This window comes from Lasiodiplodia theobromae (assembly GCF_012971845.1).
Source record: "Lasiodiplodia theobromae strain AM2As chromosome Unknown scaffold_1, whole genome shotgun sequence".
In the NCBI taxonomy this organism is placed as follows: domain Eukaryota; kingdom Fungi; phylum Ascomycota; class Dothideomycetes; order Botryosphaeriales; family Botryosphaeriaceae; genus Lasiodiplodia; species Lasiodiplodia theobromae.
This window is the reverse complement of record NW_023336399.1, coordinates 1,483,275-1,509,902: the sequence shown is the minus strand read 5'-3', so window position 1 is coordinate 1,509,902 and position 26,628 is coordinate 1,483,275. Positions and strand designations below refer to the sequence as shown.

Genomic DNA, 26,628 nt, shown 5'->3' with positions numbered 1-26,628 from the left:
TCAGGAAGCACCGCTCATCGAAACGAGCCGAGGCCACAGCGCAGCAGCGCAGAAGTCTGAAGAGACGGCCTCGCAAAACTTCGATTTTGGATTTGTGTTACACACAATGCCATAACATGCAGTGGTTGTTTCTCATTATTGTGCAACTGTGCTCGGGATTTTCTCGGTAGAAAGAAAAATTATACGGTATTAAGCATTGCGGGCCGGGTTGTAATCATCCAAAGGCGCGGTGGCCTAATGGTAAGGCGGTAAGTCATCACAACATCACACCTCAACATCAACAACGTACTAATTGAAATATAGTTGCTTTCCGGCTTCCAAGCAGTGGAACATGGCAAAGATTGTGGGTTCGAGTCCCATCCGCGTCGAGCGTATCTTTTTTTGCTTCTCCTGGGGCCGTGGGCGAGGGAGTGATGTTTTGTGCCCCACCGGGTGGGCACAGCGGGCGGCAGAGCTGCATCGGAGCAAACTCCTCCCGCGGAAACCGCCATGGCGGTGACGGGCGGGGTAGCATTGCATCCAACATGGCGGTGGGTGGGAATGCAGGGACTGAACCCTTGGAGTGGGACCCCGGCGTCGAGAGGCGAGAGCTCTCTGTACCCAATGATTCTTTTTCCCAGCCAACGCATGCGGTGGGTCAAACTTCAGCCTTACTTTTGCCGTGAAGAGTGATTGGTCGAAGGAGGGCATTTCGTGCTGCACGTCGAAGGACAGCAGGATCGGGCAAGGGTGCAGCTCGGCTGGCATTCGCTCGATGGTCAGGGAAAGCCCTATGCCGCCATGACCCCACATCGGATACAACGTTCATACTACGCTCCTTTCGCCTGTGCTGAGCACGACACCGGCTGCTATCGGCTTTTGGCGCCTATCATTTCCGCTCAATCTTCGCCGATGGATCATGGTGCGGCGCTCAGGGGGGTGGAGGAGTCTGTGAAGAAGTAAAAGACGGACGGACATGCATGTGTCGATCGCTGGGATGTTGCTCCTGCTGCTCAAACCGCGCAACGAGCGGGAAGCAACTGTCTTCTGACTACTGGCCTACAAGGCGTAAAAACGATCCTCCGGTCCATATTCAAGGACAGATGACTGCCACTCGAACAAAAAAAAAAAATGCTCCTTTGTTGACTGTGATGCTTCTTCGATCCAACATAAGAGCGTAAATTTCTGCGTGAAAAGGATGCTATTAGCTTCTTCTGTCTCAGCCATCAAGGAACTTATCTCCGACGGAAGATGTCCGGCCTCACACGCGACACCAGTGTGGCTCTGCACGCCATTTGCTTCATTCAGTAAAAGACCGTGTGGCTTGGCGAAAACCGCGGATGCCCAACGTGCATCAGAATGCGAGGCGCCGGCACAACGAATGAAGAACAGAATCCCTAGTGTAGACAGCTATTTTAGCATGCATTCAAGGAGGCGAGCTGCATGCATGAAGCCCGAGTGTCAGCAAGAATATCCCATTACGCGTCGCGCACATCGGCTTTTTAGATGCCCAACAGGTTCCGAGGCGAAAAATAGTCAGGCAGCAGCAGTGTTGGTGAGGGGTCGGAAGGAGCGACACAGGAGAAGCGAGCTGCTCCGCTGATCCGCTGTGTCGGAATGCTGGGACAAAAGGAGAAGCGGAGTGTGGGTAGGAGCCATCCGTGCTTCCGACTCTAAGACACGCTGCCTGGACGTCTTGCATGCTCCCTGCATCGGCACTAAAGTCCTTATCAGGATGGAGCGGCGGTGCTTTCCCTACTTTTTCTGCGAAAGCAATTTGGGATTCGCTTTCGGATTCGGCCAAAGCGAATCTCTATCTATGTACCAACTCACGTGTAAAATGCATTACGATACAACTCGATCCATATTGTAACTCTGCCTATCTCTGATCCCTAACAAGTGATCCGAGAAAGCATTCCACCCTCAGGCGTCCGAGAGCCATCCCCAAGCATCAAAACCACTTCATAAAATGCAATGACACAGCCGTGTGGATTCGGGTATGCAGCCCATTGTGAATATAATGCTCCGTACGCCCCAATGTGCCCTCTCGTCAGTGCCCATGGTCCCCTGTAATGCCAGTGCAAAATGCGAATGCAAGAGAATGCTAATGTCAACCCTAGAGTTTGGTGCGATGAATAAAGGGGTGCTTCAGAGCTTCCGTGGGCGTGATGCGCTTTTCAGGATTGAGCGCTAGGCACTTGTCCAGGAGGTCGTAGAAGAGGTTGATCTCCTTGATTTCAGCCTCGCTCAACCCCTTGGTGCTACTGATCAGGCGAGACTTGAGATCACGGCTTGGCTTGACGAAATTCATCATACGAGTCACGTCCTGTGTGCTCTTTGTCAGTATCTCCTCTCGTGCCGATACATCGGGCCGGGCCAACATACCTTTCCAGTTATTTTGTCGGTCTCCACACTTCGGAACATTTGAAAATTGACGTCGAAATGTTCGAACACGTAATCAGCCCATCCCTTTTTCAGAAGCTTAGGGCTAAGTTTGCCGCGGCATTCCTGGATGGACCGGAGCATCTGGTTGTTGTCGCGTCCCGTGAACAGAATCTTGCCCGTGTAGAGCTCGAAAAGAGTGCACCCGACAGCCCACATGTCGATGCCGTAGTCGTGAGGAATCCCTAGCATGATCTCTGGGGCGCGATAGAAGCGACTCACCAACAACCCAGCCGGAACCTCGCATTCTGAGATGTCCGCCGCGGATCCCAGATCGCAAATCTTGAGAATGGTCCGATTTTCATTGACCAGCATGTTGTCGGGCTTGATATCCGCGTGAACAATGTTGCACTTGCGGAGCAGACTCAGGGCGACGAACATCTGCTGAGCATAAGAGCGGACTGCCTTCAAATGAAGTCCCACATCGCGGCCAAACTTTTTCAAGACTTCACGTAAGTTAATGCTGAGATGCTCGAAGACCATGCAAAGGTGGTGCTTATGATCGAACGACCTCTCAAGCCGGATGCAGTGCCGTTTGTCCTCGGGGTCGTTGTCAATGAGCTTCTCCAGCATCTCAATCTCTTTTACACCGGCTTTTCGCAAAATCTCGTCGTTGCGGATGATCTTGATCGCGACGAGGTTGCCGGTCCTGATATCCTTTGCACGGACGACCTCCGAGAACACTCCCTTACCCAGACGAGCTTGAACCTCGTACCGGTCGTCGAGAAGCTCGTTGAGAATAACCTTGTAGTACCCTTGCGGGTCGTCCCAGACGTCGAGCATGCTGCTGTCCAGTTTTTTGACTTGCGGCGCCTTTGCATTCTCAGTGTTCTCGCTAACTTTGGCAGGGGTCTCAGCGAACATGTCGTCATCGTCATCCTCGGCGAACATGTCGAAGTCATCTTTGGCCTTCTTCGCGGAGGCGTCATCGGCCTTGGATTCTGCAATGGGGGCCTCGCGTGGTTCCGGCTGAACTTCAACCTCATTGTAGGCCGCGGCTGACACATCTTGGCTGTGTCGTCGGTCAATTCTGGCCCTGTCCTCCTGAGTGTCCATGGTTGGATCATAGTCAGCAGCAGAGGGCCCTTCGGCATCAGCAGTATCCACACGCTTGCGATTGGCAAGCTCTTCGTCGTTTTGAACTGCAACAACTGGTGGTGAAGCTGGTGCGGAGCTGTCTTGCGGAGTGCTGGGTGACGTCACCATGGGTGAGACTGAATGCACGTCAGCTGCAAGTACACCACTGCTGGTGTAATACATACCAGAACGCTCCGTATGACCACCGGGACTCTCGGCTTGTGGGGTTGAATGCCCTGATTCAATCCCAGGTTGCAGAACTTGAACACGCAGAGGCGTAGACTGGCCCATGTACTTAGCTTTGATTGCTTCCCTCCTCTTGCGACGTCGCTCCACTTCAGCGTCGTAGTTAACGGACTCAGGTTCGGGTTCGGGCTGATCTTGGTTGTGTGCATCAACCATTTCGGCATCTCCGCTCGCCCCGTTCGGAGCTTCGGCTGGACTGCATTGCATCAGTGGACCGCCAACATCAAACATAGAATGCACGGACCTGGTGGTCTCAGCATCAGCATCTCCCATGGCCGTGTCCTTCCGTACATCCTGCGGCGCAGAACGAGAAGGAACGCCCTGTCGCGCCGGGGTGCGGCTTCCGTGCCCACTGTTGACTCGCTCAGTGCCTGGATGCTCCCGTGAGCGCCAATCTGCCCCGTTCTCCCGACCTTGCTGCCTCCGATCTCTCCGCTCCGGTTCATGTCTTCCATTGCGCCTGTCATAAGCCCTGTCGGGCCCTCCCCTCCTGGGCGGCGAACGGCTGCGTGTTGAGTGCCTGCTGTAGCGGTTGCGTTCGCGGTCTCGGGGATCGTCGTACCTCGACGATAAGCGGGACGAGTCGCCGCGATCTAGATCGGCATACGACACACGATGTCGGCGGTCATCGTCGTATGAGCGTCTCTCTTCGTAGCGAACCTTGAAGTGGCGTGGATCGCGACGGTCCCGGTCGCTGTAAAAGTCATCGTCCCGGCGGCGCTTTTCTCCGCGCGGCGAGCGGTGTCTGTAGGGAGAGCGCGAGCGGTGGCGGCGAGGAGGGTCCTCATACGCGTCCCTCGGAGATCTCGAATCTGATGCGCGGGGTCTGGAGTGACGGTCAACGCTGATGCCCCTCGACGATGGCTGAGCCGTAGTTGCCTTGTCGACCTCGTGTTCGTGGATCTCTCCCTCAGATTCGGAGCGTGAGCTCATCTTGACTGTAGCTAACCTGTGCGGAATCTAGTTGCCTGCGGCGGAGATGTGGAGGGTTGCAGATTAGCTTGCGTCTCTGCGTAGAAGGCAGGCCTGACAGAAGTCGAACCAGCGAGATGTGTTCCTTCCTCCTGAACCCCCGACGTGGAGACTCTGCTGCGAACCCTGCGGGCGCAATGTGGCGAGGCGAAAAACGAAGTGCTGGCAACGCGATTGCCCCGCGCGCACGTAGATAATGGATGAAGAAGCTCCGGCTGCGCAAAAGTGACGCGGTTGCGGCTCATGCGCTGCATCTAGAAAGGGCGTAGGTCGGTCGTAACTTCTGCGGGCTGCCAAGACGCAGCCGCGACCTCGCTGATTTTCTGCTCGGGCGTAAATTTCTGGCTTGGCGCTATGTGGCTGATGACCTGGCTCGTTTGCTTTGTAATAAACACGATCTGGCCAATCCGTGCCTCTCGTTGAGGTGAGCTCACGGACCACAGATACCGCGCTAACGTTATTTATGCCTGCAACCGTGGTGCGTTGTATGGGAACTAAAGCAGCACTAAACACGACGCCGTTGCTGCTACCCGTGAGACAATAGTAGCCTTAGAAAGAGCTGCTCCAGAAACTCAACTGCTTATCTCTTAGAATGTCTCCGACTTGTACTTTCACCTTTTTTTATCTAACATACTCATTATCTCGTTCGCCGTTCTGAAGGGTTAACGTTTCGCCGAAATGCATAAGGCAAGGACTTCTTTGGTTGCCGTGGGCTATCCACATTTCAATTTACTTTAACCTGAGACTGAAAGGGTCCCTCACCCGAACGCATTACGGATCGCTGCTCAAGTCCTGAATTTTGGTGGTGTGAGGGTGGTAGAGAAATTGCTGCACCCTCAACTAACGTATGAGGCAGCTGCTTGTGATTGATTCATGGATATGTCTCGGCTTTCAGTAGAAGTAACTCTCTGATTGGTTTGTTGTCTCGCGTTACTCAGATGACGAAACAACCGGCAAATGCGACCGATTTGCTAAGTCATCAGCCCGCAGATCGTTATGCTCATCCCTCTTATTATTTCGTTGGTCTCAGTGCGCGAGCGTTGGTCCACCTGGCACCCGCCTCCCCGCCATTCCGAAATTCGCTCGCAGTGATCAGGTAGCGGCGCAGGCGCAAACACGGACGAGAGTCACAACCGATATAGCAAACCCGTGGGCACATGAAGGAGGGGTCATGAGCGAGAGGTGGTCCCGTTGCCTGGTGTCGTAACCACGGCCCATGATTCGAGGGCTCCGATCGCTGCTATATGGAGAGGGCTGCCCTGTGAGAATCTTCATCTATGTCTGGCAAGGGAAAGGCGCTCATGCACCAAAACACCCGCTCCGGCGGGGGCAGCAATCTCCCGCCACCAGCAAGCAGCTCCTGGACCTGTCCAGCGGCCTGACCAGCATGATGCCACTTGTGGCCTGAGGACGCGGGCGCTTGCGGAACGCTTGACTTCATCAAAGCTAGCCACGCATGCTTTCCTTTTACCCCAAGCCATCTGGTAGAACTGGCTTGGATCTAAGAAAAGTCACCCCTGCGCCAATAAAGCAAATGACTCGAAAGCCGAGTTTCGAGGCGCGCTCATTGGAAACGGTTGCGCAGGATGCATGTCGGCGCAGCGCAAGAGAGGTTTCAGCTGGGCCACGCGAACATGTCGTCGACGTCGACGACCTGACCTGACCCACGCAGATGCAACCTCGAGTGGTGGGACCCCTGCTGACGAAGGGAGCTGAAAACCGGGGAGCAGGATCTAATCGGCGCCGCCGTTAGGCCAAGCCGAGTATGTAAAGCGGGCGCCACACGATTCATGATCGCCTCTAGCCAGCGCAGGCGGTTCACGCCGTGGCGGTCTAGCGGCATGCAACTCGGGCACGGGAGCCAACGCTCGCAAGCCTCGCAAAGCTCAGCTCGTGTTCCCGGCGTGTGCCATCGCCTATATGCCGGCAGGCGATTCGAGTGCTGAAGTATAACTGGATCTGGCTAAATTCTTTAGCTCGACGAGGATGGCTGCGCTCGAGTGCCGGTCGATCCTGACCAAGCTCAGAGCTCATGGCTGTCTACGCGCCAGACCATCAGCATTCTGCCGCTCGTCCCCCGGTGATTTACATGTCATGCTGGCTCGAGCGCGAGGCCTGCTGGTCGGCATTTGCCTGCACGCTCTTGGCATCGAACTCACGTCCAGCGCAATAAGCGATGCCTGGAGCCTCAGACATTGCGGGTTCTCGTCTCGGCCTTCTGCGAGGGGAGCCAAGGAGCCTAACGCAAGACGGTTTGCCTAGCAGAAGGCGATCCCGCTACAGGCGAGATCCGAGCAGGACTAGGAGGGGCGCTACTGGTCATCAGGCACGGGTCGGCGTCTGCTTGTACGTGCTCTCGAGCGCCCTACGGTTCCTTCGTACATTCGGGACGCAGGGTGGGAAAAGATGAAGGACCCACAGCCACAAAGTTTTCTGCATCAACACACCCTCAGGGGCGGCGGTGGCGAGTGGACACGCAACCGTCGCCGTCCACTCACGACGCAGCCCGACGCTTCTTTCCCAAGCGGCGGCGTTGGGAGTGCCGGCCTCTGCGCACGGAGATTTGGACGTCGAATCCCGGCCCGTGCAAGCCATACGAGGCAGGCGCGACGAAAGGAGTTCTTTGGGCGTCTAGGACTTGGGCAGCAGCAGTCTGTCCAAGCTCGCAACACCAGCGCTACCGACGTTAACCTCGGAGCCGGCAAGGCACGCGGCTCTGCTGGGCCGTCCGTGTGCAACGGAACAGAGCGGGTGTAGAGGATGCTGATCTGGCGACCCAACGGCGGAGATCAGCAGCAAGCATGTGAGCCTGAGCCAAAAGCCGCATCGGCAACGGATCGCCGTCCCTGACGGAGAAGCGCGCTACGGCGGGGACTGGCTGCGCGATGATTGCAGCGGCTGTCGACGTTGGAGACGCGGGCGCCACCACCACGCGTCATCTGGCGGCTGTGGCTCGTGGAGAGAGTGAAGAAAAGTCGGGCCGATTGCCGTTCTCTGTGTAGTAGAGGGTGAGGGCGAGGGCGAGGGTCCACGATCAACACTTGGCCGCGCAGCGACGGACGACAAGCGCAGGCGTGGCGATCATGTTCCAGACCGGCCGCTTGTGGGGTAGTTCCCGGGAGTGCTGCGAGGTGGAGGACGTCAGGGTGCAGCGGCAGCCGTCAGATCTGGCGCGCACTCATCAGTGCCTCTCCATGGACGGAGCCAGCGCCTGCGAAGCCATGGGCCGGCGGCGGGCAGGCGCTGGGCGGCGGGTGGACCGCGACTCGATTGCTGCGCCCACCGACGATCCCGCTCATCAGGGTGATGCTCGCATGGGTGCTTGAATCAGCGTCTTGGGCGGAGCTGGTATATCTGTGCAAGATCCGGCCGCACTGGGCGTGGGTGGTTCCGGATTAGCTGGGGCTAGCCGACGTAGCGTACCGCAGAGCCAGGACGCGTGCTCGCGCTCGAAACGAGGTGTTTGCTCGCCATTGTCAAAGGCAGAGGCTGTCTTCATCAAACTAGCGGCCCCAGGGTTTAAGAGCAGACGGCAGCGGTAGGGATCAAGGCCCGCGGCTGATCGCGCGGTCGTGGGCAGAAGGCGCATGGTGCGTTTGTCTGCAGCAGTCCACCGCAGGTCCGTCTTTTAAAATCGCCTGCCGGTCCTTTCGCGCAAGCAGGCTCTCGCGCGCCGTCCCCTATTCGCCCGCACGCCTCGATTGCCCGCTCAGGAACACCGCTTAGGAAGCATCTCCGCCCCGGCGCTTGGTTCGGACGTCCACTAGGTGAGGACCCTTATGCGCACTGGGCCGCCCCGATTTGCGCCATTGGGCGCTGATAGTGACCGCCTATAACCTGTGCAGAGACACTCAGTTTTGCGAGGCCAAGGCCGGCCCCAGGCCGTCGCAGTGAGAGAATTGTTAGACCGTCCAGCCGTCCATCCGTGGTATGCGTCCATCAGGTAAGAAAACCGGTGCCTGGCCCTGCGCCTAGCGTCGTGCTTAGCCTTTCCCTCCACTGCGACACGCTGACAGTGCCCAACCCATGGTCTTGTTGTCTTGACACTGACAACAGCAATGTGCAGAATTGCCCATAGACCCGACCCTGCCCTCGTCGGTGACTCCGCAAAACCATTCCACCGCCGCCGTCCCGCCGCCGCCGAGATCTGCAGACGAGACAGATCATCGAGTCATTCTGTCTTCCTCTTCATCCGTCCCCGTCCAAAGAGGTAACATGCCGGCCTACCAGCAGCGGCCTTTGTTTCGACCCATCCAGGTCGGCCCTTCTCCTCCGCAGCTCTCTTCTCAGTCCTCGGACAACACTCCCTCGCCCACCACCACCACTCCCAAGCTCGGCTCCAAGAGGGGGCGCATCACCGCCATAGCTTGCGTGCCGTGCAAGAAGCGAAAGAGCAAGGTGCGTGTCGCGTCCCGCTGCGTCGTCCCACCTCCCACTGACGCCGTGGCCGCCTGCAGTGCAATGGGTTGCAGCCCGTCTGCAACACATGCGCTATCAAAGGCTCGACATGCAGCTACGACATGCGACAGGAACATAGGTGGCAGGGCACGCTGCGTGTGAACGTGAAGAAGCTGGAGCAGGAGCTAGAAGAGGTCAAGTCCGTCCTTCCGTTGCTCGCAACATCGTCCCAGCGCGAGGCTGCAACCCGACTCGCAATCGAGATCCAGAACAACGGCTTTTCCGAGCATTCGGCCGACGAGATGAGGAAGATACTCGAGGGGCCCAGGACGATCCGACCAGAGCCCGACGACGCCGCCCCCGCCGTGGGCTCCTCGTCGTCATCGTCAATCGGCGGCGACCAGAAGAGTGACGTAACGGCGACGGCAGCATCGCCAGAATCGATGCCAGCCTACTACGCGGGATACGAGCAGAACGTCAGTCCTGGCTTCACCCAAGGCCTGCCCACCACCACAGAGGTGTGCTCCACACGCCCCATCAGTCTGAGGTACCTAACACGACGTCGTAGGCGCAATGGTCGGCACATCCCCTCCTGACGACAGGCGACAGCGGCGTATGGATGCCGGACGGCACATTTTCTCCACCGCACGTGCAAACGTCGCCGTATCGGGAAGGGTCAACCGCTCCCGCGGTCTTGTCGCACGGAAAGTTAGTGCCATCAAGCGACGGGCCCGAGCACATCCACTGACCTTTACTACAGCAAGCAGGACATTCTTGGGCCGAGTGCTTCGTCGATTCCCATCGCACCCCATCCCATTAACCACCCATCCATGAATTTCCAGTCAGCCTTGGCGCACGGGTCGTCAATCAATCCAGTGACGTATACCTACGCAACCTTCCGGGAAAGAAAGAGGCAAGAACAAGCGGACGGAGAACCAGATATGAAGGTCTTTGGCGACCGAGAGAACGACATCCGTGGTCTGCTGAATGGGGAGACTGAGTTTAGTAACGAACAGCCTCTGTCGGTCTGGGCTCCACGGGTGGCAAATGTCTTTTTCAACCACGTTGGTATTCCGGAAAAGCTCGCGGCCTGCGAAGTGCTAAAGGAGGTTATGGCGGTATGCATCCAAAGACTTTCCAGCGCTCCCAAGGGGCGGAGTGCCCGGTCTAATATGGTCGGTCCTACTGACAAGCGAAATAGTGGCAAATCTGTCCCAGCCGGCAGAATCTAGAAAGGCTTCCAGAATGGGCGAGACCCACGCAATTTCAGCAGGTCATGCCGCACGATCCGACCATCGACTTTCTCCCCTGGTAGGTTTTCGAATGGCCGGAGTACGGTCCGGGAAGAGGACGGAAAACTCCTAACACTTTGTCCTGTAGGCCTTCTGTCCGCGACTTTTTTCTGCACAACACCGACCAGCACGTAGCAGGCGTCCTCGTAAACCATCTGTCCCTAAATTGGCCCCACGAAGATTCCCATACTGTTTATTGCGAGCCGAGCTCTGGTAAACTGGCCTTGTCAGTTGCCTTCCGCGAGCACATTAGCAACCTCAGCAACTGGACGCTTGCCCCAGAATTGTTCGAACAGATGCCGTTCCTGCTCGGTAAGGTCCGAGCAACAGGGATGCATTGAGGCATGCAACGGTTGAAATGGTCCTGGCGGCACATCCCCCTATGGTTCGGCCCAAACGGACATGTGTGACGATATTCGCAACGGCCTTGGATAAAATGTGTTCACCCAGCACGACGACATGGTTCCCCTCGACTGATAATAAAAAACTATCCGGCGATTGGATCTGCGGGGATTTTGATCCTTGGGAGACGTGGAAAGTAATTAGTTGGAACGGTGCAGTGCTGGACCGAGACAAAATCGGCACCGCTACACATCCTCTCTTTGCAATCTTACCGTCGATCCTGGTAAAATCCGACCTTCACACATAGTTGGCATTGGACTGCTTGCTTTGATGCAATCGTTGATCCAACGAATCTGGTGTGCAACGTGCATGCGCTCCGTCGTGTGTTCATGTTAGATGATCCTTTTCCCCCGTGCGAGTGCCGACCCCAGCTCTTTCATGCTTCACCCCCTTGTACATCAGTTGACATTCCCCCCAAGTTTTCGCGATATTGTATTGTCTTTCTCTTGCTCTTTTCCTTTGTTTCTAGTCGGCAGTGTTGGTACGTGCGTATTAAGCCTTTCGGATTCTGTATTTGTGTTTGAATATTTGACTTTTCCAAGTTTGGTGTTTTGTGATGAACGCCTATGGGCAAAATTGCAGCAAGCGTGGCGCTCAAGAGGAGGGATATCGGTTTTATTCCCAGTACTGTTTGCTTTCCTGCGGTTCCTCGGCGTGTGTGTGTGATCCGATAGACACGAGGGAAGTCTGGCGTTGTGAATTTCGGACGACAGAAGGACCGGCAATCCTTATGCAGAAACTCCTTTTCAGCTTGGCCCACCGTATTCCCTGCGGCTGCCCACCTCGTCAGTCTAGAATCCACGGGGGTCGGTGTCTGACTCAGGACAGATGGGGAAAGGGCCGAAAATGAAGTGAGAAGGGAGGAGGAAGGAGAGGTGGAGCAGCAGCCTGTAGATAAATAAAAATGGGGAGGAGAGGAAAAGCACAGTGTCAGCAAGCCATGCACCACGAGCCAAGCGTTTTGGATTGTGTAAGATCAGGGCCGGGCGACCTTCAGTTCAAGTAGCGCAGCGGCCACGGGCACCGTCGCCAGCTGTGCCCGAATTCTATTAGCATGTATTTCTCCAGGTCGCAACGTAATGGCTTGGGCGGAAATAATCCGGAGCAAACGAGGGGCGTTCGTCTCTTTTAACAGACTGACAGGAACGCCTGATCTGATCGGATTTACAAAACATGCACACGCCCTCGCCTGTCCACACAGTGCGCTCCGATCTTCGCCCATTGCGTCACGGCGCGAATCGGTGCACGGAATGCATCACCCGTTTGGATTCCTCGTAATCTTACTGGTGCACTCCATGCGCTCTTACAACGGCACCTATACAGCGCCGCAGTGAACAATACCTTTGATGGGCCGCAGCGACACATTCACGCCCAAGGACAGGTGCTGCGGTCAAGCCCAGGCCTCAGGCGCCAGAGGCGTGCGGCCCAAGCATTACCCGATCTGGCATTTCTGAGGCGGAAAAAGAAAACAAAACACGCAACCAACCGAGATTCCGATTGACCGAAGCGGTAGCTGCAGGGTCTTCACATGGAAACCGCCCAGGGCTCAACGCGAAGAGCTGCACGAGCTGTTCGTTATTTCCGGCCGGGCACCTGTTTATCTCGTCGATGGCTTCCATCTCGGTGAAAAGGCCGAGATGGAAGCCATCGAAAGATTACGCCGCTCTACTGTCCCCACCGGAGTACTGCATGTAAAATATGGTTGCAAGGAAGGATGGCCCCACTCGCCCCGAGGGCGCGGCCCCGCAAGGTACAATATTAGGAGTTTATGCGCAAGCTCGGGTCACGGGAGTGGTCGAAAACGTGCTCGCGCCATGTGCCGCTACAGTCGTACAATTGGTGCTATTACCGGTTTCTCTAACAGGCCAGAACTACGCGTACTTCATATATTGTATCTCGATCCTGTTTTCGGGGCCGGATGCGGGGCGCAAGGCCAGCCATACACAGTGGCGCTCGTCAAATGGCTCGAGCTCTACACCAACGAATGATGTAATGGGTACGCCTGGACCCGAACGATTTAGTCGAATATTGAACGCACCGACCTACTCATGTCAGAAGCAGCATGTGGATTGGGAAATGCCAGTCACAATGTGAAAAAACAAACTGCGCCGCACGCCTAGACTAGCCGACAGAGGGATGCCATCCGAAACACACCACTAATCGTTATTTCCGGCCCTTGCAGCCTGCCGCCAAGAGTATACACAGCCTACGTTGCTCTCCACGACTTTCATGCCCCAGCACCCGCTTCGCTGACGGTACCACTCTCCGACGTGTCCTTCTTCTCTGCGTCGTTTTTCTTGGCTGCTGCCATTTGCCAGGCCGGAATCGCGGCGCGCCCGTTGCTGAACCTGGCGTACGGGCTTGAGGATGCCTGCGCGGCAGGCGTCGCCGCTGACGAGCTGCTGCCATCTTGTTGCTGTGTTTCGCTCGTGTTATTCGTTGAGCCTCCGGCCGGCGCAGACGAAGCTGCAGCCGGGGTCGCAGGAGTCGGACCCCCGCCATTCACACCAGCAGCTGGAGAGCCCCACATATTTGCGCCTGATGTCGGTCTCGCCGTGGTGCTTGGCGTGCCGGACCCCATGCGGTTCCCAACCAGCGTCTTCAGGCTCTTCAGTTCCTGCGAAAGATCCTTCAATCTATTGTCGGTGCCCTCCTTGTGTGCTTCGAGTGCCTTCGGGATCAGGTCCCGCAGCCCCCGCACGTCATCCTCCAGCCTGCGGCTGTCGGCGTCGCGCCGCTTCAGAGATTCCTTGAGAGAATCCATGACCGACTCCATTTCCGCGACCGCTGAGTCCAGGCGCTGTGTCCTTGCTTCCTCGGCGGCCTTGAGAGCGGTTGTGTCTGTATTCAGTTGGTCCAGAAGGGCGAATGCTTTCTCGAACGACTCATCAATCGACTTCTTATCCTGCTCGAGCTGGGGTGGCGTCGGGGGTGCTATTAGAGGGTAGATGTAACGCTGTGCGCGGTCAGCCTGAGTTAGGCAGACGGTATGGTCCTCATCTACCTTTGCAGTGAAATAGAGGCCGTAGCCTACTCCACCCATTACGGTGGCCATGATGAACCAGTCTCGCCAGTCGCGCTTTGGCACCCTACAATCGCGTCGGATCAGCCACTGGTTCGATTTGTTCTACGCGTCATTGCTGTCGCTTACGGCGGCGGAGGTGGAGGTTGCTGCCAGTAGCCCGGATATGCGCCATACCCAGGAGGCGGCGGCGGTTGTTGGTAGCCATAGCCTGGGGCAGGGCTCGAGACTGCCGATGACGGCGGCGGACCCTCGCCGCCTGCGCGAGCTAGAGCAGCATCAACCTCCTCCTGCGTGAGGTTCTTGGACTGGAGAAAGGCAATGCGCTTCTCTACGGGAGCGCTAGCTACTGAGGGATCTTGGAGGACTGCAATTGACGGTGAGTTCGGGTCCGGACGCGCTGCTGCAGATTTTGCTCACACGTAACCGCTGAGTTGACGAGGTCCTCGCGGACCATGGTGACGGCGGGTTTGGCTCAGCACTGAGTGTTCATTGAGGTCGGAGAGGTTGCGTGCGGGTCGCGGTGGAAGCGGATCGATAGCCGTTCACTGAGCCGAGGCTTCTGACCTGGCGCAGATGATCGTTGATCTTATCTAATCTAGATTGACCGTAGTGCTCGTGACACGCTTGCTCTATTTAGTTCTCCACATCCATGCTGCATTCTTTTCCATAGTGCTCGCTATGTGGCTCGCTTGCGACTGCTGTTTTCAACCGCTGCCCAGCAAATCCCAGCAAAGCACTGACTCGATCTCGTATCACGGATCTGCCCCGTGCCCACAGTGACTTGCAGCTCAGCCATGTACCCAAGACATCGATCATATCTATCTATATCCTCCAGTGTCACCTTCCCTATGGCTGCTTCATGCGTTCAGACACCACTCTGCTGTCATTTATAGCTTCTGGTGTCCGGCGTCAACCGTCCTCATGAGCGGCGATCCTAATGCTGTGCGCCGCCTTCGGCCTTGGCTTTCCTCTTCTTGCCTAATCGAATCCATCAGGTCGTTCTTGGGTCTGAAAATTCTCGACGCCTCCGCCGCCCTTTCCGAGGCCAAATCTTATCGATCAATCTCTTATACTGCCGTCACCCGGCGAAACTGTGAAACTCTGTACTTCGAACACAGCACAGGATGGCCACAGAGATTATTTCACCCAAAGGAATCGCTTCCGACAATGCGCCTCGTGATGAGGCCAAGACTCCCTCACGGGAGGAAGAGTTCCAGTTGATGGGCTCCACCAGCCCTGGAGTCAAGCGCATGGAGGCTTTATCTGCTCATCTTACTCTATTTGATCGCATCTTTCTATTCGTGGGCGTTTTCATCATCGCGTACTCATACTCCCTCGACGGAACCGTGAGGTACACTTATCAGGTATAAAGTCCTTTTTTTGGGCCGTATTCCTTTGCTAATCCCTCGAAGACCACTGCCACGGCCTCCTTCCAAAACCACAGTCTCTTGGCTTCCATCAATGTCGTCCGTAGCGTCATTGCCGCTGTTGCTCAGCCCACCGCCGCCAAAATTGCAGATGTGTTCGGTCGCATCGAACTCGTTCTCGTATCCATCTTCTTTTACGTGCTTGGAACCATCATCGAGGCAGTTTCCAACGATGTGGCCACATTCTGTGCTGGTGCTGTGCTGTACCAGGTCAGTGACTCGCATCTCAATTCATACCTAACCCAGCGCAGCTAACCCTGGTTCAGTTGGGCTACACGGCCGTCATATTGTTGGTTGAGGTCATCATTGGTGATGTCTCTTCCCTCCGTTCTCGTCTCTTCTTGTCGTATATTCCTGCAACCCCCTTCATCATCAACACTTGGGTTTCTGGCGACATCACCTCCTCAACCCTCGCCAATGCTGGCTGGAGATGGGGAATCGGCATGTGGGCCATTGTGTACCCGGTCAGCGCCCTCCCTCTTCTCGCCGCTTTGTTTATTGCCCATCGTCGCGCTAAGAAGTCCGCCGGGCTTGCCGACTACAAGACGCCCTTCGAGATATTGGGCGCTAAGGGCCTCGCAAAAGCGCTTTTCTGGCAGCTCGACGTGATTGGCATCATTCTCATGATCGCAGTATTCGCTCTGATCCTAACACCCCTTACACTCGCCGGCGGTACCGCCGAGAGCTGGAGCAAGGCTCATATTCTGGCCCCACTGATTATAGGCCTTTTTTGCATCCCGCTCTTCGCCTTCTGGGAAATCAAGGCTGTGCACCCGCTCATCCCATTCCATCTGCTCAAGGACCGGGCTGTCTGGGGTGCCCTCGGCATCGCCATGTGTTTGAACTGGGCTTGGTATATGCAAGCAGACTTCCTCTACACCGTCCTCGTCGTCGCCTTCAACGAGTCGATCAAGTCTGCCACGCGCATCACCCAGCTGTACAGCTTCGCCTCCGTCCTCATGGGCTGGTTCCTCGGCATCGTCGTCTTCAAGGTCCGCCGGCTCAAGCCCTTCATCGTCTTCGGCACGTGTCTGTTCATGGTCGCCTTCGGCATGCTGATCCACTACCGCGGCGGCACCTCGCTGAGCCACCACGCTGGCATGGTGGGCGCTCAGGTGGTGCTTGGTTTGGCTGGCGGCCTCTTCCCCTATCCCACACAGGCCTCGATCCAGGCCGCGACCAAGCATGAGCACTTGGCCATCGTTACCGGTCTCTTTTTGGGCACATACAACATCGGCTCGGCGCTGGGTGCGTGCGTCTCAGGTGCCGTCTGGTCGCAGGTCCTGCCAGGACAGCTCGAGAGGCATATCGGCAACGCGACGACGGCCGCCACCGTCTACGCGGACCCGCTCACCTGGTCCTACAGTAACCCTGTGGGTACGCCTGACCGTGATGCCGTCATCGCCGCCTACCGGACCACTCAGAATTACCTGTGCATCACCGGCATCTGTCTGAGCTCCCTGTTGATCTTCTTCTCGCTCGTCCTGCGCAATCCAAAGCTTACGGACCAGCAGAGTTTGCCGGAGGCTGAGGAGAAGGGCGGTGCGGCCCCCGAGGTGCAGGAGGGTGGGCAGAAGACTGGCATTCTGGCGAAACTGTTCTAGCTCTCTGCCTTATTTTTTTTTTATTGAAGTGCTTCACTATCTGAAATGTTAACCACCATGCGTATAGTACCAGGGGGCTTTGTATACGCTAAGAAAAATGTAGTTTACATATGTGATGAAATGGCCTGGAAGTTCTTAAGTTATAGTGATAGGAATGGATTGAATTAACGAAGCGATATAGAATACTAAAAAAGAGGGGGAAAAAAAAGCCCCGGAGACCACGTGGTTAATGAAAATTCACTTACTAGTATGTATTATCAAGGTCCTTCCTTGTCGGTAAGAGAGTGGTTAATGGGCGCAATCGTGCTTTTGTAGTAGAGCAGTCAACTAAGGGGGGGTACGCTCTAAGCGCGTACTATGCTGATCGTACGGTACGAACCCATACAACAGCACCACAGCCTATTAGCTATGTGGTAAAGGATCGGAGGACTGGCTCGATGACTATAGGCATACGTGAATAACGAAATACTCCCAAGCAAGGCTCGAACACGCGGCCTCCGGGAGCTACTGATGCGTGTGCTATGGAATACGCCAGCATCGTTGGTATGAGGAGGAATCTCACGTGCTCTCTATTTAACCCACCTTAATATTCAGTGAAAACCCCTTTCAGATTGCATATTACGTATCTACTCCGAGACACCCGCACTGAAGCAAGGAGCAAACTTTCTGCTGCCTTGATACCGCCTGGCTGGATTTTCGCCGCCACAGACCATCTGTACCTCGACTTCGACAGGGACGCGGGCACGACGAGGTATCTCGGCTCACCTGGGAGCTTACTTTTATTGAATACATCTAATGCTGACTTTCTTATGCTGCTTGGTCACTCTGGCCGTCTTGTCTGCCTTTAGCGTCTCTTTCCTTACGCTTGCGGGACTTCCTGCTCTTCTTCTTAACTGGCTGCTGGTCTTGCTCACTTGCTGATGCCGCTAATGATTGTTGTTCGAATTGATCGAGTAAGCCACTTCCCTCCGGCGCAGTAGTGGGACCATCCATATCCGCATGCTTCCGCTTCTTAGTGCCTTGCTCCTTTGGTGCGCCCGGATCCAGCGTGCTGAGGAAGGTGCTGTCGGTGATCGTGATTCCGTTCAAAGAATCACAGAGATCATCACAGCTAATGACCTGATTCTTCTCGTAGATGTTGTAGACCAGGTTGATAAAGTGACCATGATCACCGTTGTAGTTCTTATTGCTGAAAACAGGGTCTCTCCCACGGATCAGGTTCACCCAGCCCTTGAAATTTCCAAAGAGGAAAAGGAACTCCTGCGCTCTGGAGGTCTCGACATTAAGCTGCGCTGGACTCGTGATGAAGCCAAGCGACCTGGGTGCACCCGGTTTGTTGGCGACCAGAGACACCAGCACAATGCGACCCTCCCCACCCTGAGCAGCAGCAGTAGTCGCTACCGGTATCGAAAGGAGAGAAGCGCCGTCCTGACCGCGTATGCCTTGCTTGTGCGCCCCGGCCAGCTTTTCCACAATCAATTGTCGTTGGCCACCGTAAGGGGTAATGTCCAGAAAATCACTGGGCACGATTGTACGTTGCCCAATAGGATCGCCAGGCTCGAACTTGAGAAGGCCTAAGATAACTTGGACGACAAATTCAGCCTCGAAATCGTTAGCCTGGGATGTCTCGTTTTTTTGCGAAGAATACACCTCACGGCTATGTAGGAGGCTGCTCGAGACATCCACGGCAATGCGACGTGGAAGAGGCTTTTGCGCCACGAAGAACGGAGCGTGGGTCGAAATGGCCGAGTTGATTGTGTTCCAAAGCTGCTCGTCGCCTGGATTTTTGCAGTTCAGAGCGTCCCCGTAGAATCTATGAGAATTCCAGGCTCCGACGTCTGGAGTCAGCCGGTAAGAGTTTCTGAGCATATGAATGCGGTTGTCGCCGCTCTCATGAAGCTTCTGGAGCAATGAGTGCCTCAGTAGATCACCAAACTCATTTGACTGACTCGAGAAAACAACAGGCTGCTGCTGTTTGTGATCTCCCGAAAGGATGAGTAACTCTAGGCTCTCCCTGAACACCCCCAGAGGCACGGCCAGCTTGGGTATAGTGGACATTCCCGCCTCGTCCACGAGTAGGCACTGCACTTTTGCGTAGAGGAAGATAGGGTCTGCAGCGCATTGTGACTCCGTGAGGAAGATTATTTTCACTCGGCTCTTAAAATAAGCTTCCGTGAATGTGAGCTTCCTAAGTTTGTCTACAACGTCGCGAAGTTCCTTCATACTCCGGGTGTCGAGCCCTGTGACTTTTGCCTCAGAGAGCTCCTTCTTTTTTTGGAAATACTCCTTGGCCATGGAGTGAAGCTCGTGGGTAGGGCTGCTCCTCACGCTCTCCACAAATTTGTCGAGTTGGGTCTCGAAGTCATAGCCAGCGAGCTGATCGTCAAAGCCAGTCATCTCGCGGCGCTCGTAGAGTTCCCAGACTTCATTTATGAGCTCTTGGTCCTCCGGCCGCTGCTCAGCGCCATCTTGGTCCATCTGAAATGGGCCGACCTGGTGACCACCATTGAATCTTACAATCTGGTCATCGGCCAATTCAGTGACACTCAAAAAGTTGTTCATAGCAACATCTCGAGCGATTTTGGAGGGAGTTGTATGCCCAACGACTTTACCACATTGCGCGAGAGCCTCTCCCATGGCAACGTTTGTTGTAGTCTTGCCTGTTCCTGGAGGGCCCCACAAGGCGATGACACCAGTGGCACTGCTCATGGCTGACATGGCGGCGCTTCGCTGGTTCTTATCGAGCTGAATGCGGCTCATAACAGTCTGGAATCTGTTGCACATCTCTTTCTTCTGTCCGAACTCCTGAGCGAGGCAATCGGCATGGGTGATCATGGGCTCATGAAACCCAAGCAGAGCCCCGACATCGACGCCTTTATTGGCTTTCTTAGGCTGAGCACATAGATATAGCCCATTCAGTATACGCGATGTCGGGACCTCGTCATCAACGAGAGTGATGAAGCCCCTGTATCGGATATCCTCTTTAAGTGCGCTTGTATTGCCGACGCCACGGACACAAGCGAAAATGTGACAGCGAACATTAAAGAAGTCCTCGCAGGTCATCTCATTGAAAACCACATCCTTCTTGCCGATTCTGACTGAAATTGAGATGCGCGATTCAAGGCTTGGGAGCTTGGACGGAGTTGCCATGGGGTCGTGTCCTTTTAGCCAGATAGCAACAAGGAATTTGTTCGGCTGGCCGCTGAACTTCTTGAACTTCGTAACAATGTTGAAATCAGTCTCTAGCCTGCTCTCTCTTATGCGGCGTTGGTGCTCTTCCCTCTCACGCGTCACGGCAAGTTGGTATTGAAACATTTTTGCGTCTGAGGATGGCGCCTCGGTTGGAAGCCTGAAATTGGTCCAGTGAAGAGGTATTTCCGTACCCGGGATAGGGATATTGTCCTCATTGAGACCTATCTGCCAGCGGTTGACAAGCCAGCGTGGTACTGGGAGGCTTTTGTATGGGAAATCACGATCACTGAACTTCTTGGTGCTTTGGGCCTCCAGGCGGTAGAACCAATATGGGCCGTGGTCCATAGAAATCTTCATCAACGGACGAAAATACTTGATGAATTCCTTCGCCGTATCGACAGACTCGCTTGGGGTCCAGCTGTAGATGTGCATCTGGAATGATGGTTGAGCAAGCCACCAGATGATCTTTTCCACATCATTCAAGCCAGTTTCGAAGTCCCTCTCGGTGGTTTCACGGATGTGTTTCAGGTCTTTCGCCGCGATACCAAAAAACTTTATACCGGAGTCCCTTTCGGTAGACATTGACTGGATCATCTCAGGTGACTGGTCATCCGTCACGATATCATCCTCGAATGGCAACGCGGCGAGGCGAGAGCTGCTCAGTCCAGGCTGCTCCTCCTCAGGACGATCAGTCGGCCTTGATGGATTGATATCTATGCAGGTAAGCCAAAGTTCGCCGGCTGAATGAGCAGCAGCAACTCCGGTAGACTCGTCGTTGAGAACCTTCGGCGAAATGTATTCTGTCTTCAAGCTGGGGCCGACGTCCATTTCAAGTGAATGAAGTGACGCATTTTGCTCCGGATCTTGAGACATCTCGATAGAGTTGCCATATATGAAGGCCTCTATCAGAACATGGCGATGCTTGCTTTTTGCATGAAGTAGTTTTAGGTGGATAGAAGGCGTCTGCGTTGAAGGGAAATACGCCACCGTTATAAGCGACTCCAGCGGAAGTTGTGTCGATATCTTGCCGAAGACGTTGCTCCGTGTCGCATTGGAAAAAGCAACAACGGCTGGAGTATGGCTGAAAACCTGCGCCTTTTGGTTGCCACGTTTGCCTCTTTTGGACGTCTTGATTAGAAACGGCTTCTGGTCACGACCGCGGTGCTCCTGAACCGCTTGTTCCATATTGAGGTGGCCGGCAAATTTCGGGTACCCGGGGGATTCTTTGACGCTCTTGAAGTCGTTTGGGAAATCCTTTAGGTCGACAATTTGGCTTGAAGCAATTGCCATAGAGATCTCCTGCGCGCCTGCAGCGATCTCTTCCTGTGCTTTTTCTGCCTCTTGTTGCGCTGGACCTGCGGGCGGCGACGCCAGTAGTGGTGGTGGTAAGGGATCAACGTCCATTTTGCACTATTAAAAGCATATATCGAGGTTAGAGGCCAGTTCAAACCAGACAAAAGTGAGAAAGAGAGGGTTGCCCGAAGGCGACGGAAAGAACTTACCAGCGAAGCACGGGTGAGCGGCGAGGGACTGATGAGGAGTGGAGGAAAGACTCGACCATGACGGAAATGTTTTGTGGAGGACCAGCCTGCCGATGGCACTATACCTAAACGGGAAACCATGCTAAAATAGAAGGCGCGGTTGGGAGCCTACTACAACCGCCTGTAGCACGAGCCACCGCCAGCCCACCTACAGAGGGGTATCGCAGCCGACGACTAACTGAATTTATTTTTCGCTCATGCGATGGGTAGTTGAAGCTATCGTCCGGATGTGTTTGCATGAACTTAAAATCTACATCTACGTCCGGACATTAGCTCCATCTGCTCCCAGATGTAAAATAATTAAGGCAGACGCCACACGTATAGCGCGTCGTACGTCTGCGCACAAATGGCGGCATTCTTACGTGAGTAGTTGAAGCTATCGTCCGGATGCGAATGTGGAATTAATAAATATACATCCGCGTCCGGACAATAGCCTCTACTGCTTATATATGTTGCTACTCGGAGAGAAAATTTCTCAGGCAAAGCTACTGTAATAGAGGTAGGAGAACAACGTCGGAAGAATTAACTGGCTTTTCCCGTCACTTACTTGCCGTTCTGAAATACTTTGGTAGATGTTGCCTAGTGAAATTTCCGCAGTTAAGGCGATTCTTTTTATAAACCACCCTGAAATAACATTCTCTAATGTTGAACTGGCCTTTCATAGCACGGAGCATCACTCAAACAGGATGATCGCAACCTCTTCAGCCAACGAGAGCTGTAAATGGGCGTGGTTGAAAATGTCATTTTTACCGTATACGGGAAGAAACCGCTTTATGTGTAATTCCTAGGAGATTTACCACTATTGTAGAGAAGAAAGATGCACTAAAGCAACTAACTGGAAGATTACGATCAACGGAATCTACGGACAGTACCACTCCCAGGCTCTCCATCATTGGTCACATGAATAAACCCCCAAAAAGAAAGCTGGATCAAAGATTAAGCAAGTTGGGTATCCGCTGATCTAACGCCGAATAAGCAGGGGGCATACTCGTAAGCTTGAAAACGTAATATGAGAATGAAGCTTGTTCCTTTTTGGGAAGAGACTGGGAAATCAGCACGAGCGAACCATAGGTAAAAGTTATACAAAAGCAAGAAAGGAAGAGAAGAAAAAGGAAAGTCCAGCAATGCTGGGTGAAGATCATGAAGCCGCACAAACGACAATGATTACAGTCTTGCAATCTCAAGGCATCAACAAATCTGTCTTTCTTCTGTGCAGACCTTTGCTCAGGCGCTCCGACATCTGGGCCTGTTGCTCGGCCTGCATCTGGGCAGGAAGATTCGTGTTGCTTGCGAAGGGGGTGCGCATGAAGGGAGTCGGGGCGGGACCGGGAATGGCGCTGCGGTAAGGCTCTTCGTTGTCCAGCTGCTCGACGACGCGCTCGCGGCGGCGCTCGTCACGGGTCTGGCCGTGCTGGGGCGTCTCCTTGAAGCCTCCCTCGTCACGGTCCTCCTGCTTCTGCGGCCAGAGGATCTGTCGGGTCAGCACGGCGCGCACCTGCATGTAGGCCACGAAGAGCCAGAGCGGGATCAGGCCGACGGTCAGCACGCAGCCGACGATGTTGATGGGGCGGTTGTTGTCCAGCGCCTGGGCAACGGAGAAGGTGGCCGTCGTCAGGGCCGTGTTGGGGAAGATGAACGAATACCAGGTCATGGCGAAGTCCATCCGCCGGCGCGTGGCCGGACTGGCGTGTGCGCCGACGGATACGAAGAAGAACCAGAGGGCCAGCCCCCACAGCCAAAGGCCGGCCCAGTTGGCGAGAATCTTGCTGACCTGTCCGGCGAGCTTGCCGTCGCCCATGAAGGAATCGGGCACGCAACTGGGGAGGGTTTGGCCCATTGTGATCAAGCCGGAGATGGTGAAGCCAGACGGACCAACCGAGATGAACATACCGGGGCGAAGGGACTCGCGTGGTAGCTTCTGGGTCATCAAGCGGTAGAGAAAGGCAGCGTATATCATCAGCGAGACCATGAAGCCAATGCCCTGCAGGACGACTCCTCCGACGATGATCTCGAGTGAACGTTCTGCAACGGTTTTCTTGGCCAGATTGCCAGCGTGGGGGCCAACGATCAGAAGGGGATAGGCGGGGAAGATCCATACTGGTGTCATTTTCGAAATGGTAAAGGTCTGGGTTGACCACCTGGTGAGAGGTTAGTTTCAGGCTGCAGCGACGGGAGCAGGAGGGCTTACATGATAAGATAAATGCCGCAAGAGAAGACAATAGCCAGTCCACAGTATAGCCAGAAAAGGACGACCATAGCGTCTTCGAGCCAAGGGCCTGTCGAGTCTACGCCGTATTGGGATATGTTTAGAAGAACGGTGCCGAAACTAATGACGGAAGCGGGAATGAACAGGCATTCGGTGGGGTGGAGGAAGCTGGCGCGAAAGGTCGAGGGATATAGGTAGAAACGCATGCTGATCATGAAGACGTTGAATATGAAGAGCACGATGTTCAAAATGAAGAAGATGCATCCAATTTCGTACAGGCCGTTGAAACGCCAAGGGACTGCGGGCTGAGGTTAGTCGAACTAGCGCAGGGATCATGCTGCGCCAACGACGGATTGGGATAACGTACCAGTGTGTAGCACGTTGGCAATGCCCCCCGTGGCCATGGTCATGGTGAACCAGGTCCAGGTAAAGTGGCGCAGACGTTCTCTCAGAGACAAGCGCAGCGGGGCCTCCTTCTCGCTCATGTCGTCGGCGTCCTCCTGGACCTTGATGCCGTTCTGCGACGAGGCCATGGCATCTGCGGCGCTGTTCTCATCAGACCAATGCACGGTGGAGCCGCGATGAGTGTGAGCCGGGGGCGAAGACGAGCGGGACGAGGCCTCGGGCGAGATAGCAAAGGTGAAAGGGTGATTGCCAGGCTGCTCTGGCGAGGGAAGTGGGCTGGGCTCTCCCGTCGAGAAAGGAGAGCGAGATTGGGCCATTTAGGCGGCGCGGGTGGATGGCTGGAGGGAAGACGCAAGCTGCCGGTTGCCGAGCTTCGTGCGCTCCAGCTCCCATGGATAGAGACGCACGCGAGGAATTATGGAAAGCGAAGATGCGTTTCTCTCGGGACCGGCACGGCACCATGACGATCTTGGGCATGGGACTCGACAGGGCTGGCAAATCGCAGATCGACAATTCCCGGGCGGCATGCTGCCCGCGAGCTGCTAACCCCGCGAAAGGTGGCTGAAACCTGTTGAACCGACGCCCGAGCCTTCTCCATATATACGCCATCCTGTTTGGCTGCGACGCAGCCGCATCTGCCACACTTCAACCTTCTCAACACTCACTGACATCACCGTCAACGCCAAAGGATGTGATCAGCTGGAGCGTCGACGCCCTGAGGCCAGGTCCCTTCCCGGTCCCGCACCGAAGCGCACCTCATCGGCGCATCCGATTCTTGACCGCTGTCGCGCGAACATCGGGTACGGCACCCGACCGGAGCTCCGGGACCTGGGGGAGCGCGACAGATTCCCAAATGTCGACCATTGAGTGCTGCTGGACGAAGGCTAAATGAAGAGACGATGTTGGAGAGAGATGCAGGGCTGAGGGGCTAAGCGTGCGAGGCTGCGGAGAAGCCGGATTAACGAATAGCCAAAGCGAATAGGCAAGCCGTTCTTCCACCCGCGATGCGCCGCGCCCGGGGCCCGACTGCCGAACTGACATCCGCTTCCGACCCCAGACACCATATAGTTATTACTCCGCATGGCAGCCCTCAACTTCTCTCCTCTACCTTCCACTTTTCTTTCCTCTCACTGTTTCTGATTCAATTGGCGTTTCCACCATGGCAGGCTTCATACAAAAAGGCGCCAAGAACATCCTTCAAAAGAACCCCAACGACATTGTCTTCCTGTCTGCCCTGAGAACCCCGGTAACAAGGTCCAAAAAGGGCGGATTGAAGGATGCCTACGACCATGAGCTGCTCGCAACCGTGCTGAAGGCCACGCTTGACAAGAACCCCAAGCTCGACCCTGCCGCAGTACAGGATATCCAGATCGGCACCGTGCTGTCCGAGCTGGGCGGCTCTAAAGCCGGCCGCATGGCCGCCAACCACGTCGGCTACCCCACCAGCGTCTCCTTCCAGACCGTCAACCGTGCCTGCAGCTCCGGCCTGGCCGCCATCACCGGCGTCGCCCACAGCATAGCCGTCGGCCAGATCGACGTCGGCATTGGCGGCGGCATGGAGAGCATGACGCGCAACTACGGCTCGCGCGCCATCCCCACGGTCCTGTGGCCTGCGCTGAAGGACAGCCCCGTCAAGGACGCCCGCGACTGCATCATGAACATGGGCATTACCGCCGAGAACGTCGCCGAGCGCTACGGCGTTAGCCGCGCCGACCAGGACGCCTTCGCTGCCCGCTCCCAGCTGCGCGCCGCCCAGGCCCAGAAGGATGGCCTCTTCGACGCCGAGATCGTGCCCGTGACGACGCGCTTCCGCCCCGACCCCGAGGTGCCCGAGAATGAGGAGGAAATCACCGTCACCAAGGACGACGGCATCCGCCCCACCACCACCGTCGAGAAGCTGGCCTCCATGAAGCCTGCATTCAAGCCCGACGGCTCGTCCACCGCTGGCAACAGCTCGCAGGTTTCCGACGGCGCCGCCGCCGCTCTCATGATGCGCCGAAGCACCGCCCACGCCCTCGGTCTCCATGACTCCATCATCGGCAAGTGGGCTGGCACCCAGGTCGTCGGCTGCGCTCCCGATGAGATGGGCATTGGTCCTGCCGTCGCCATCCCTAAGCTGCTGGACTATACCGGTGTGAAGACGGAGGAGGTTGGCATCTGGGAGATCAACGAGGCTTTTGCCAGCCAGGCCGTCTACTGTGTGCGGAAGCTGGGCATTGATGAGGAGAAGGTCAACCCCAAGGGTGGTGCTATTGCCTTGGGTCATCCTCTGGGCGCCACTGGCGCAAGACAGTTGGCAACACTTCTGCCCGAGATGGAGAGGCAGAGCCAAGAAATTGGTGTTATTAGCATGTGTATCGGAACGGGTATGGGCATGGCCAGCTTGATTGTCAGGGAGTAGTCACAAGGCGGGAATCTGT

General features: G+C 55.6%; 7 protein-coding genes across 7 annotated transcripts; 3 read left to right on the top strand and 4 right to left on the bottom strand.

Annotated features, from left to right (window-relative positions):
• Window positions 1-2,095: 2,095 nt before the first annotated feature.
• LTHEOB_453 (Serine threonine-protein kinase prp4) lies at window positions 2,096-4,677 on the bottom strand (the record flags this gene model as incomplete). Its single annotated transcript, XM_035513574.1, has 4 exons — window positions 2,096-2,305; window positions 2,365-3,635; window positions 3,684-3,940; window positions 3,989-4,677. The coding sequence occupies 4 exons, from the start codon at window positions 4,675-4,677 to the stop codon at window positions 2,096-2,098; spliced, it is 2,427 nt and encodes an 808-aa protein (XP_035372455.1).
• A 3,969-nt stretch (window positions 4,678-8,646) lies between these two features.
• On the top strand, window positions 8,647-10,747 carry LTHEOB_452 (BZIP transcription factor; the record flags this gene model as incomplete). Its single annotated transcript, XM_035513563.1, has 7 exons — window positions 8,647-8,659; window positions 8,783-9,114; window positions 9,174-9,632; window positions 9,683-9,822; window positions 9,875-10,232; window positions 10,316-10,425; window positions 10,495-10,747. 7 exons carry the CDS (start codon window positions 8,647-8,649, stop codon window positions 10,745-10,747), a joined length of 1,665 nt encoding a protein of 554 aa, XP_035372454.1.
• A 2,288-nt stretch (window positions 10,748-13,035) lies between these two features.
• On the bottom strand, window positions 13,036-14,287 carry LTHEOB_451 (Peroxisome membrane anchor protein Pex14p; the record flags this gene model as incomplete). The annotated part of the gene is made up of 4 exons (XM_035513552.1): window positions 13,036-13,764; window positions 13,813-13,897; window positions 13,960-14,197; window positions 14,251-14,287. 4 exons carry the CDS (start codon window positions 14,285-14,287, stop codon window positions 13,036-13,038), a joined length of 1,089 nt encoding a protein of 362 aa, XP_035372453.1.
• A 670-nt stretch (window positions 14,288-14,957) lies between these two features.
• LTHEOB_450 (Siderochrome-iron transporter sit1) lies at window positions 14,958-16,864 on the top strand (the record flags this gene model as incomplete). The annotated part of the gene is made up of 3 exons (XM_035513541.1): window positions 14,958-15,197; window positions 15,246-15,470; window positions 15,527-16,864. 3 exons carry the CDS (start codon window positions 14,958-14,960, stop codon window positions 16,862-16,864), a joined length of 1,803 nt encoding a protein of 600 aa, XP_035372452.1.
• An 807-nt stretch (window positions 16,865-17,671) lies between these two features.
• Window positions 17,672-21,346, bottom strand: LTHEOB_449 (DNA-binding protein Smubp-2; the record flags this gene model as incomplete). Its single annotated transcript, XM_035513529.1, has 1 exon — window positions 17,672-21,346. The coding sequence occupies one exon, from the start codon at window positions 21,344-21,346 to the stop codon at window positions 17,672-17,674; it is 3,675 nt and encodes a 1,224-aa protein (XP_035372451.1).
• A 1,431-nt stretch (window positions 21,347-22,777) lies between these two features.
• On the bottom strand, window positions 22,778-24,525 carry LTHEOB_448 (C4-dicarboxylate transporter malic acid transport protein; the record flags this gene model as incomplete). The annotated part of the gene is made up of 3 exons (XM_035513518.1): window positions 22,778-23,735; window positions 23,786-24,101; window positions 24,171-24,525. 3 exons carry the CDS (start codon window positions 24,523-24,525, stop codon window positions 22,778-22,780), a joined length of 1,629 nt encoding a protein of 542 aa, XP_035372450.1.
• An 842-nt stretch (window positions 24,526-25,367) lies between these two features.
• LTHEOB_447 (3-ketoacyl- thiolase b) lies at window positions 25,368-26,609 on the top strand (the record flags this gene model as incomplete). Its single annotated transcript, XM_035513507.1, has 1 exon — window positions 25,368-26,609. One exon carries the CDS (start codon window positions 25,368-25,370, stop codon window positions 26,607-26,609), a length of 1,242 nt encoding a protein of 413 aa, XP_035372449.1.
• Window positions 26,610-26,628: the final 19 nt, after the last annotated feature.